A 12,564-nucleotide genomic window follows, 5' to 3' on the forward strand; every position below is an offset into this window, starting at 1 on the left:
TGATTTCTTGGGCCTTATACAGCCCGTGGGCCGGATGTTTACCACCCCTGCATATTTCTCCATGGTGCCTTGGCTGACTTTGTCACTTCTAGTGTCTGAACATGACATGATCAGGAATTGCATGACATTAGGTCAGTATTACCCAATCAGTACAATAAGGTCATGTATAAAAAAGCCGTATCATTTGAATTTACTGTTAGTATCTGCGTATTCATTTTCTAAATTAAGAAGATGTTTTAGGTACAACTTAGAATGAGAATCTCATGTGCTTTATATACTGACATCTTAGAAAAAGTATAAATGTACAAATGATCAAGAGAAAAACACTACGTTATGGCCCTGGCCAGTGTAACTCAGTTGGCTGAGCATTGTCCAGTGCACTGAAAGGTTGCAGGTTGGGCACATATGGGAGGCAACCGACTGATGTATCTCTCTCACATCAATATTTCCCCCCCCCTTCCTCTCTCTAAAATCAATAAAACAGTTTTTAAAAGAGCTACTTTATGAAGAATATAAATTAACAATTTTCAAGTAATCAAATAAAAAAGAGTAATAATGATGATAGCTAATGACTTCAGAAAAAATATTGTATCCTTTGAAAGCTGGTAAATGATTACAAATTGAAATGAAATATACAAAGCAAAACAATATAAAATTTTGTCACAATTCTTTGTTCAATTATTGGGCATACTAGTATTCATAACATTCAACAAAATAACTTCTAAATATGATGTTTAATTTCTTAATTCCATAAATCTTTCCAGAAAAAAAAAATCCTATTTGGGAATTCATACCTTTTGTGTATGAATTAAAAACAAAATGTTAATTTTGCTACCTCAAAATTTCATGAGAAAACATCTCTAAACTATGTGCAACATAATCACCTTTGTTCTAGGTATTTTAAAAATACATAAAAAAGAGCTAGTGGCTCTTCCTTTTCCCCTTTCTCCCCTTCCTTCTCCTCCTCCTCTTTGTCTCTTCTCAGGCCCCGAGCGAGATTCCCCTACCCCATGTTTCCTCCATTAAAAAAAAAAAAAGTATTAGTGAAAAAAGTTCCCCTAACTATCTTGTATTCCACTTATCTAAGTAAAAAATGGCTCTCCATTTAGTGCCTATCGTGCGCACTACAGCAATCACAGGAGCATCCTAGCAATAGGCAGTGCTGAAAATTATTGTTACTGTATTGTCATGTTGTTTTTAAAATAAGACCACTAAAATTTCTAATAATAAATTATAACAATTTGAAGATTATTTAAGATGTATTCACATATTCCAGAAATTTAATATATAATGATACTGGCTTCAGCTTCAGCTTTGGTCTGATTTTCACACTTGGACATTTAGCATTCAAAAGAAATGTATATTTGGTACAATATATTTATTTCTTTATTTATCTTTATCCTCACCCGAGGACATTTTTGCATTTATCTTCAAATAGAGCAGGAGGAAGGGGGGGGGGGGAGAAACATCGATGTGAGAAAGACACATCAACTGGTTGCCAACCACAAGACCCCGGCCGGGGACAGGGAACAAAGTGCAACCAATGTACGTGTCCTTAGCGGGAACCGAACCCAGCCTCTCTAGTCCGCAGGCCGACACTCAAATCGCTGAGCCAAACTTGCCAGGGCATGGTGCAATATATTTATACAGTCAAAAGATATAGATATGTTTTACTTAAATGCATTATTCACTTGCATTTTCATTTGCTTACCCAAACTATAATTTTTTTTTTAATCCTCATTCGAGGATATTTTTCCATTTATCTTCAGATAGAGTGTGAGGGATAGGGAGGGAGGGGGAGGGGAGAAGATAAGAAGGGGGGAGAAAAGAAAGAGAGAGGGAGGGGGAGGGGTGGGGGGAGGGGGAGAGGGAGAGAGACATTGATTGGTTGGGTCCTGCATGACCCCAGCCAGGGCTGGGGATTGACCAGAATCAAACCCACGACTTTCTGGTCCTCGGGCCAATGCTCTAACTGCTAAGCCAAACCGGCCAGGGCCAAACTATAACTTTTAAACAGACTCTTATGGTCTCCAAGGGTATAGTAATCAACCCACAACTTCCTTTATGGTCTAAAGAGTAGAGGTTATAAAGAACTCAACCCCACACAAGTACCAGTGATCTAACAACATTTTATTGTCAACTGCGAGTAAGCAAGGAAAATACAAGCAATAGAGGTGTCAGTTCTGCTAAGCTCTCCGTATTTTCAATGAATTTCCTTAACAGATTGAAACTTTATTTATAGCTAAAAATTTGCAGCTTTTAAGTTAAATTTAATTTACTCCATATTCTCTTGCATTATGTGAAAAATTAATATTTTTTATAAATTCTGTTTTTAATGTTTTACATTCAGAAAAATGCTCATATAAGATGGATTTATAATTACTAGGATGAAATAGCCTGTGATCCAATAATATCTAAAAAAATAAAAAAAAACCCAAAAACATTTAAGTGTCCAAAAACCCAGCATCTGATACCAGCATATGATACCAGAGTTACTATCATTCTAAGGCAATGGAAGCAACGGAGATTACTGCAACCAAATGCTACAAGACACAGACTGTAATTCTCACTCACCTATTTTGTCACCTTGGACATGTTATCTACCTTCTGAATCTGTTTCCTAAACTATAAAATGAAGATATTTTTACCTATTCTGTCATATGAACCAAATGAATTAAAGTATATGAATTATAAACAGCAATATATGTAAAATATCAAGTATCATGAGTTCTAAACAAGGTTCTTTATTTTTCTACCACTTTTATAACAGATTGTTATTGATTTTCATAATGGTTTTATGTATAATCTTAATGATAATTAACTTAGGACTCTTTTTTTTTTTTTTTGTTCAGATAGAGCGGGAGGGAGAGAGAGGAAGAGAGAGAGAGAGAAACATCGACGTGAAAGGGACACATCGAGTGGCTGCCACCCGCACAACCAACCAGGGCCAGGGACAAACTGCAACCGAGGTACGTGCCCTTAGCGGGAACCGAACCCGGGTCTCTCTGGACCGCAGGCTGACACTCTAACCGCTGAGCCAAACTGGCCAGGGCTGTTTCCTCATTTTAAAGATGGGGAATACTTCCTAGCATTGTTGTGAAGATTAAATGAAATAATTCATGTAAAGCACTTAGAACCTGTCATACATACAGTAAGCACCAAATATATGATAGCCATTGTTATTATTTTTGAGCATGAATTAACATCCCCGAGTCTGATCAGCTCTGAGACTGAATCTGAAAAACTAAAGCAGGGATACTGTGTTTTACTCCAGGGGGCATCTATGAACAAAAAATATGCTGGCAGCCTTAGAGAGGAGGCTTGATCTGGTGAATTCAAAGTCACCATCTCTGTGAGGTTTTTTTTGTTTTTATCCTCACCTGAGGACATCTTTGCATTTATCTTCAGATAGAGTGGGAGAGGGAGGAAGACAGAGAAAGAAACATCGATGTGAGAGAGACACATCAACTGGTTGCCACCCACACAACCCAACCGGGCTGGGGACAAACCGAAACCAAGGTACGTGCCCTTTGCGGGAACCAGGACTCTCTGGTCCGCGGGCCGATGTTCTAACCACTGAACCAAACGTGCCAGGGCCCTGTGAGGTTTTTTGGTAGCCAGACTGCCGGTCTCTCTGGGTGAAAACATAACTACATAACTACACTGTGTAACAAGGGGTCAAAAACTCAAATTCCTAAGTGGTCAGACAGGTCACTTTAGGAGTGAAGCAGACCTTACTTGGATGCTTAGTTTGCAGAGAAAGTAAGTACGAATGACAGTATTGTGGAGGTTGGAGAATACAAGTCAAGCCTGATGGCATTCAAACACAAATATTTTGTAACATCCTGTCAGGCAAACCACAATGTGGGCAGATTTTAGGCCTGAAGCCCACCTATTTGCAAATTCTACAGCACTTTTTCATTCTAGTTTTAAATATCCTAATTTAGTATACTCTTACTTTCCTTTACTTTGTGATCATCCCTTCCTTGAAACTCCCTCCTTCGTTGGCTTCTAGAAAATTTCTGTCTTCTTCCTGGTCTACTCCACATACCTGGGTGATTTCATCATTTCAACTAACATGTCTGCTGAAAACTCCCAGATCTTTATCTCCAGTTCTATCAGCTCTATGAAATATCTCACAAATTCTGCCTTTTTTCTGTTTTTCTCATTGCCAGTGCTGTTGACCAGAAGCTCATTTTCCAATTTCTAGACTTTTACAGTAGCTTTGACTCATTCCTTTCTTTCATGCTCAATATCCACCCAGCAACAAATCCTATTGGTTCTACCTCAAACCATATCCAAAATCCAACCATTTTCACTTCCCTGGCCAAAACCATCAAAATTTGCCACTCAGGTTACTGCAGCAGCTTTGTTGTTACCACACTTACTATAGCGTAACCCCTTCTCTGTTCAAATCCTCCAGTGGCTTCTGTCCCACTCAGTGATATCCAAGTTCCTTACAAGGCCCTCACAATCACCCTGTTGCCCATCTAACTTCATCTCTTACTGCTCTCCCCTTGTTCATTCTTTTCTCTAGCTATAATGCTCCCTTGTTATCCCCTAAATGACACGAAGTTTATACTTGGCTCCAGGCTTTTTCTACCTTCTGTCCCACTTATCTGGAATGCTCTTCCCCCAGACATACTGGCCTGGATTGCTCACTCGTTTCTGGGTTTTGCTCAAATGTTACTTTTATAGTAAGTGCATCCCTAAACACCCTATTTAAAATAGGAACACCTTTCCCTCATCTAGAGGATGCCCCATCTCTCTTTCTACTTTATCATCATCTAACACATTTGTTCTTCATGTTTATTGTCTCTCTCTCCAAAGAAAACATAAGATCTATTTTTCTTTACTGCTATCTTCCCTTAGCCCAGAATACATATTAAACATTAGATGCTTAATATTTAATGAAAGTGATTGAAAGCTCCCTAACTTGTCATCTTCTACTGATTTCTCTTTCAGTAGTCCACTTTCTCTTAGCCCCTAAGGTATCATACCCTAAAATGCATTGATCATTCTCCTGCTTAAAAAAACTTTGATGAGATCTTTACATCCTTCAGGGTCTGACCCCTAATTCATTTAACCGTTTTCCTCATTGTCCCAAATTCGTTGTACACCCTCCACATACTAACACTTTTACCATCCCTGAGTCTACTATTTCATTTCTTCATGCTTTTTATATATTCCGCCTCTGCTTAGCCAAAACTCTTATTTACCCTCCAGACCTGGCTACTCCATGATGTTTCCCTGACGCTCCCATCTGTGCCACCACTGCACTCAGTTCTCACCTCCATTATACATGGCGCTATCACTATGTACTTACTAATCTGTTTCTCCTACTGGACCATAAGATCCTGGAGAGCAAGTTCAGTCATGTTGTATTCAGATTTGTTTCCCCAGTACTTAACACTATACTTAGCACAGAAATGTTTGGTGAATAAAAATGTAATGAACTAAATTTAAAAGCGAATGAAATAATTTGTTTATAAGGGGCTAGAGAAAACCAAAAAAGTCTTCCTAAGAGTCGAAGTACTTTCCAACATCAAACCTTTCTTTTTTGCTAAAGAAAAACTCACTGATAGTTTTAATAATAGTTAAATTAACAGATTCAGAAATCAAAAATAAATTGATAGTTTCAGTTTTGCAGGATAAAAAGAGTTTTGGAGATTTGGCTGAACAACAATATGAATGTACTTAATACCACCAAACTGTATACTTAAAAATGGTTAAGATGGTAAAATTTAAGAATACAATTATTTGATTAATGGCCTAAGAAGGGAAGACATTTACTTCAGTAAACATACTAATTTACAAACCAGATATTGTGTAGAGCATCAAGTGAACTCTAATGTAAGAAGCTGCATCTGCAATTTCATTTAAATTACTGACTTATTAAAGTGGGAAGGGAGATGGAAAAAATCTAGCTCAACTACTTGATTTCACAAATAAGAAAAATAATCATGGAAAAGAGAGGAGCATTAACTAAGAGGAAAAACTAAGTTTAGAACCAAGATTTTACTCAGAATGAAGGGTTCTCTTAAAATACCAGCACATTACAATCCCAACCAATTCAAGAAGTGAAAGCTAGCACTTACTGCATTACTTTCCTATGAAAAATGAAAATACTGCTGGTAGGAGTTTGCATACCTGAGTTCTTATCTAGGCTATAATATGGCACATTGTAAATGCTATACCACCTCATGGAATTAACGTGAGAATCAGTGAAAACCCTATTACAAATGGAAAGTTTAATTATATCCTCCATCCTCATTCCTTCAGAGTCTCCAAGTCTCTCAACAAGGATTCCATCATTCTGTGGGGGTGAGGGAAAGAGAGAAACCATTTTGACTAGGGAGTTCTGATGTTCTTGTTTTACACTAGAAAGAAAAGCAGGAGGAGGGAGAGGAAGAAAAGAGGTTACGAAGGTTTGTTCATAAGGGGCAAATGACCTCCTTCCAAAAAGAAAGGATTATCTATCCATACTACCTATCAATTCAAGACTGACAATCATAAGCTCTATATAAACTGTTCATGATGTTAAAATTATCTTTTTCCCCAGTGACGGCCCTGTAAAACTTTTTACCTTTAGCATATTTCAGAAAACTGTATAATAGTTACTTGGATGTATATTGATCTTTCCTACTCTACTGCATATATGTCCAAAGCAGGGATTCAGAATTTAGCCTTAGGAGTTGTTTGTTGTCTTAATTGGGTCAACATCCAGCTGCAATATAAAGCTAGGTGGCTGGAGTTGTGCCTAAGAGAACGGGATGAAAGAAGAACTGAATGAAAAAAGAAACCAGAATTTTATCTCCCTTTGACTTCCTCCAACCTCTATTATTTATTTCTAAAGACGTAGGCAGAAGTCCTCTACTAATATTCTACATATCCACATGTTAATTATAAGTACTTTTATATTAATTCTTGATAAAAATACAATGTTTTCACTCAAGGCATTAAAATATTTAGAGGAAAGTACACCAAATGGTTTTTGTTTTGTTTGTTTTTTTAAAAGCTAACTCATGTGGCAAACAAATCTTGTGCAAAATATTCACCATATAAAACATGTGCAAGAAAACATCTTTTAAAGAGGAAAAAATATTCATTATGTGACTTTCCATTTAAAATCTTATTTGCATATAAACTATAACAGTAATATTTTAACTTGCAGAATCAAAGTAGTTATAAATAAAAATCATAGATTTAAGTTTTTTCTTGAGCTCACAATATACCTTAATTTTCAGGAATGTCAGAAAAAGAATATCCTTGAGACAATGCTTAGCTCCAAACACCAGAATTTATGTACCTTCACCACCTAATTCACAGAAACCTTTATTACAGTATAAAATAACTGTAATTCAGAAGCAAAGAATATTTGGGGATTCTACAGATTAGTCCATTTTCCTCCAAATTTCTTAAGAATAACCCCAGGGAGCCTATTAAAAATATAGATAACAATTCTCTCCTAGAGATTCTGATTCAGTTTCTTTGAGCAAGACAAAAATTTTTATTCCTCAAAGCGATTGGATGATTAGCTAAATTTGGAAAACAATATAGTATAGTAGGTCTCAAATTAGCAGGTATTAGAATAACTCGAGCTTTTAAAAACCTTAAACCCAGGCTGAAATTTAGACAAGGTAATGACATCAACACCTTTTTAAAAGTTCCCCAGAGATGGCTGAGAACCAGATCTTGCAGAACTTAAAAAATTCTTGCAGAACCCTCTCATCAATTAAGAAACTAGGCTTCCTTGAGTTCACAAAGCTAAATGGTACCAAATCTGGAGTTAGAACCATTTCTCCTGACTCCTATCTAGTTCACTTTGTTTTTTTTTACGTCGTTTTTTCATGTAGGTCGACAAAGAAAAAAAAATTGAAAAAGATAAACCATCTCTTTTGCCTCAGAATGCTACTACTACTTAACAAGTGAATAAATCAAGATAGTTAATCTTTTTGTTTCAGAAATTACTATATTTTCTTAGTCCTAATATAAAACAATACACTACTACTTAATCTTTAGTTCCTACTAAACTGTTACTATATCTCACAAAGAATTCTATTTTTCTTTTTAACTTCTGATTTTGTTTTAAAATTTCAAATTATTTTGTCTGGCATCACGGTTCCTTACTAGCAAAATTATTTTAACATCTGAATTTGGTGACATGGTTTCTTCACTACATAGAATTCATGATTTTACATATGAAGTGCTTGCTCTCTCTGTGAACTAACAGAGAACCGATTTTCTTCTTACACACACACACAAATGAGTTTAGGTTCCACAGGCACAAAACCTCATCATTGGTTTGTCCAGGAATTCAGAGTGGGAAACTTCTCGAGATATTAGTTAACCCATTTCTAGAATTTTCTCACTTCAATAACAATGTAAAAAAAAAAAAATTATAAAAAATATGTCAAGTGCAAGCTTAGATTCTCATCATTTTAAAGCATTTTTTACTTTCTAAAAATTAATGTTTAATGCTTTCTGGCAATCTTTTATTATTATGGTACCAAAGCTGTCAAAGTATCATTTCTATCCCTCTCAAGATTGCCAGATATTTCAATTTCTGTGTTTGTGATTTCTGCTTCTGTTTGTTTTTTTTTAATCTTTTTTTTTTTTAAGTGTTTGGAATGCTTTACCAAAGGCAGACCACATTACTCCACAGGTAGAACTTCAACAATTTGTATATAATCTAGAATACAATGTGTACTTTTTACTACTTCTATTCCAAAGGAGGAATTGCCAGATTCTGGTGTTTAACTATTCTACATAAGAACCAGATACAATGAGTTCTGCAATCACGTTCAATGGATTCTCGTAATTTTAAAGGAAAGCTCTCCCTTTTTCTCAACCACTGAGTTATCAATTTACAGCCATGTGCTTAACAAAGGGAATGCATTCTGAGAGATTCGTGGTTAGGCGATTTCGTCCTTGTGCGAACACGGTGCAGCCGACTGCTGCAATTATATGTGCTATACTTTCAAGGGCTGGCAGCGCTGGCGGCGGGCTGTGTACAGCAGCATCACCACCCACACGTGAGGGGTGCCTTGTGCCGCGATGTCAGAGCAGCTACGCGGCACCGGGCGACAGGAACGTCAACTCCATTCCTGTGTAATGCTCTAGGACTCCCTGGCATATTTGGTCCCTTGTTGACCCAAACGTCATTTCACCACATCAGACGGTAAGTTATAAACCTAATCAAAACTTCAGTATGCTGTTTACGTTATTTAAAATCTGTAAATACCCCAAACCATTACCTGGAACCAAGAATATGCCTCTAAAGGCATAGCAAAAATTTAAAAAAATCAGAATCTCAGTTGTTCAAATTACATACAGTATTTAGAAAACTGGGCTAGATGGGATAATCCGTGGGGTTAGGCTGACAAAACCCAAGTATTTGTGTTAACATTTTAAACGTGAAACTTGCCGTTTCAAATACATGGCCTTTCGGGTTGCTTCAATATTCCCCCCCCCCCCAAAACAAAACAAAACAAAACAAAAACCAAAAACCAAAAACACCCAAACGTGTTTATTTTTTGGAGTGTGCTAGGGTACGAGGCAAAGACAACACCAGTTATTACCAATTCGTGGCTGGTCCTGTCTGGCCCTGGCCCCGGCCCCGGGGCGGGGGTCGCACGTGCGGCGGGCGGGGCGGGAGGCCGGAAGGACCCGCACGCGGGCAGGGACACGGGACAGGACGGGAGGGGGCCAGCCTCCCCGCGGCCGCCAGCCCGGCCTCCCAGGGCGCCGTCCAGCTCGGCGGCCTGGAGACGCCTCGGTCATGCAGGGCCCGCCCGCCCCCGCCCAGCCCTCTCCTCCGACACACAGACAGACAAGGTTCCGACCTGCCGCGCCCTGCGTGTTCACAGTCTGTCATGTTTGGTCAGGAGCGGGGCGGGGCTGCGGGCCGGTCTGCGGGGCACGGGACCCCGGCCGCCCGCCGTAACGAGGCGGTAAAAACTCACGGTTACTAGTGAGCGACACAGACACAGACTTTCCAGTCTGTTAACAACCACGCCAGAGAGATGGGCTCTCTGCAAACACGGGGCGCGGCAACGGCCGGCGCCGCCGCGCTAGTCTCTACTCGCCGCCGGCGGCCGAGGCTCGGGAGCGGGCGGGCGGGCGCGCCGCGACGCGGGGGTTTGGACAGTGGCCGTGGCGGTGACTGCTCCTCACCGACATGGCGGCCCCGGGACGGCGCTCGACAAGATGGCGTCGCGCAGCAGCCCGGGACTAGAGGCGCAATATCCCTCCGCGCGGCCCGCCGTGTCCCGCCCACAGGCCCGAGCGCGCCGGCCATTGCAGGATACGGCCGTCAGTAACCTGCAGGGGCGGGGCCCCAGCCTTTGAGGAGCGGCGAAGGCGGCCCCGGGCGGCTCCGGGCGGCTGGAGGCAGCTCCGCCCGTGTCTCAGTGCGGCCCGCGTCTCTGTGCTCGGGCGAGGCCGCCAACCGAAGGTTGGGAGGTCCCTAACATGGCCTCTGAAACCATCCTCCGGTGGGGGCTGTGTGCGGTAATAAAGATCACTCCTGGGTTTTTTGATTTTGTGTTTTGTTTTTTGAAATAAAATATTTGTTGCTTACATGATGGAGAAAGAGAGTTTGTAGCGAGCCTGTCTTTTTGTCTTGTTTCGTGCTCAGAATCACGTTTTGAGGAAAATAGCTTGGCTTAGTTCTGGAGAAAAGTTTCTTGCTGTTTATTAAAATGATGGACTTTATGCTTGATCCTCCCAAATACGACTTTTGTCATTGCTTAGTGAGAACAAAAAGGGTCCATAGCGGGCAAGACAAGCTCGGGGGGCCGCATGGCAGGCCTGGCAGGCTGGGTGGCCAAGCGTGACTACCTGGGCTGGTCCGATCACAGGCTAACTGGGCAGGTCGAGGCCGGTTCCAGGCCTGTCCGCTTCCTTAGCAACGTCCCCCTTCGCCCTGAGCGAGCATTGTTCTCCTGCGTCTAGGGGAACACACCTTTGAAAGGTTGGAGTTATCTTCCTTTTCGACACCTCCTCTGGCAGGAATTGAAACTCCTCATTGTTGTCTTGTTGCCCGCTTATTTACTGTAAATGTTAAATGTTAATCATCCCATACCCACCCCTGTAAAAGAAGTATATATCATTCCATTTTGTTTTTTTCTCCAGCTCTAATGATTTCAATGCGTTGCTTTCCCCCACCTCCCTAATCTACCACCAATGGGTTTCACGCACCTTCTTTATAATCTCTCCTTTGATTCTAATACATAAATGGACTGGGAAACTGCCTTTCTCCAGAGCCTAGTTATGCTCCTAGCTTCATCTCTTCCTGTGGAAATTACGATACAAATATGCCCCTTTCAAGAAGCCTTCCCAAGCACAAGCTGTCTTTTCTTCTGAATCCTTTTATTTCTTGTTACTTAAAAAAGTTTTGTTTTGTTTTTGTTTTTTGGTATAGTGGAAGGGAGGGAGGAAGGGAGAGAGGGAGAGAGAAACATCCATGTGAGAGAAGCACATGGATTGGTTGCCCCCACACAACCACGACCAAGGTGGGAATGGAACCCGGGACCCTTCAGGGGGAGGGCCGATGCTCCAACCGCTGAGCCAAACTGGCGAGGGCCTTCTTGGTTATTTCTAATGCACTTTGTGCCTAAAAGTTGTGTTTAATCCTATTGGATGGCAACACCCTAGAAGTCACATAAGCTGTCCGCACCTGTTTCCTCATCTAGAAAATATGTAATAGCACCTGTAGCACATGTCCTGGGCTCCTGTGAGCATTAGGCGGGTTGAATGTGAAACATGCCTGGTGTCAAGATAGCGCTCAAATCAATGTTATCTGCTGCTACCACTTTGTATAATCACTGAGGTTTCGATTCGATGGAGACTCCTACGGACCAAGTCTAAAAACGACAGTAAATATCTGAGATAACGGGTCTCAAAGCTCAACAAGAAGCAGCTCAGGGCGGTGCTTCCGCGGAGCTACAGGGAAAGAAAAAGCGCGTGCGCACTGGGGCGAGGAGCGCGTGCACAGCGGGGGCGGGCGGCGCATGCGCGGGCGGCCTGCGTGGCTCAGGGCACCTCTCCGTCCACTCCTCTCCTCGCTCCCGTAGCGGTGGTTGTCACTCGGTAGCTGCGGGACTCTGGCAGGAGAATGGATTTTGAGAACCTTTTCTCCAAACCCCCCAACCCAGCCCTGGGCAGGAAACCGGCCACGGACTCCGACAACAGGTGATGCCCCGTATTTTCATGCTCGAGCGCCGGGGCCCCAGTGGGTGCCGCCCCCCGCGCCATTCAGAGGCCCGAGGCGCGTCCGGGACACCGGGAGCGTGGGGCACGCGGGGCTCTCGGACGTGGAGCGATTGTGCGAAACGGGACCGCGGGTGTAAGCCAGAGGTGCGGGGTCCGGGCGGGGCGAGAGTGCGCCGGGATGCTCCCCGTTCTCCCAGCGGGTGAAGAGCACGTGTGAGCTGGAAGACAGAGGTCATCTGTCATTTCTCACTGATACGTGCTGGGCACTTTTTTGTAGAAAATGCGAAACCGGCAGTTCACCAAGCAGTGAAGGCTACGGAGTGAATAGTCTGCTCTTATTCCGCTGAT

At 41.7% G+C, this 12,564-nt stretch overlaps 2 protein-coding genes across 3 annotated transcripts in view; one reads left to right on the forward strand and one right to left on the reverse strand.

Moving 5' to 3' along the window:
• ZC3H6 (zinc finger CCCH-type containing 6) overlaps window positions 1-9,949 on the reverse strand; it is a 56,654-nt gene extending 46,705 nt beyond the window's left edge. The window contains exon 1 of the mRNA XM_036262827.1: window positions 9,846-9,949. Coding sequence (XP_036118720.1) covers window positions 9,846-9,877 — 32 coding nt within the window. The 5' untranslated portion in view covers window positions 9,878-9,949. The remainder of the gene's footprint in view (window positions 1-9,845) is intronic.
• A 2,099-nt stretch (window positions 9,950-12,048) lies between these two features.
• ZC3H8 (zinc finger CCCH-type containing 8) overlaps window positions 12,049-12,564 on the forward strand; it is a 41,776-nt gene continuing 41,260 nt past the window's right edge. Inside the window, exon 1 of one of the 2 annotated variants that reach the window (XM_036263033.1) lies at window positions 12,049-12,195. In XM_036263033.1, the coding sequence (XP_036118926.1) occupies window positions 12,119-12,195 (77 nt within the window). In that variant the 5' untranslated portion in view covers window positions 12,049-12,118. The remainder of the gene's footprint in view (window positions 12,196-12,564) is intronic. The other variant, XM_036263035.1, reaches the window with a different exon arrangement.

Source organism: Molossus molossus, unplaced genomic scaffold, assembly GCF_014108415.1.
Source record: "Molossus molossus isolate mMolMol1 unplaced genomic scaffold, mMolMol1.p scaffold_m16_p_15, whole genome shotgun sequence".
Classification (NCBI taxonomy): domain Eukaryota; kingdom Metazoa; phylum Chordata; class Mammalia; order Chiroptera; family Molossidae; genus Molossus; species Molossus molossus.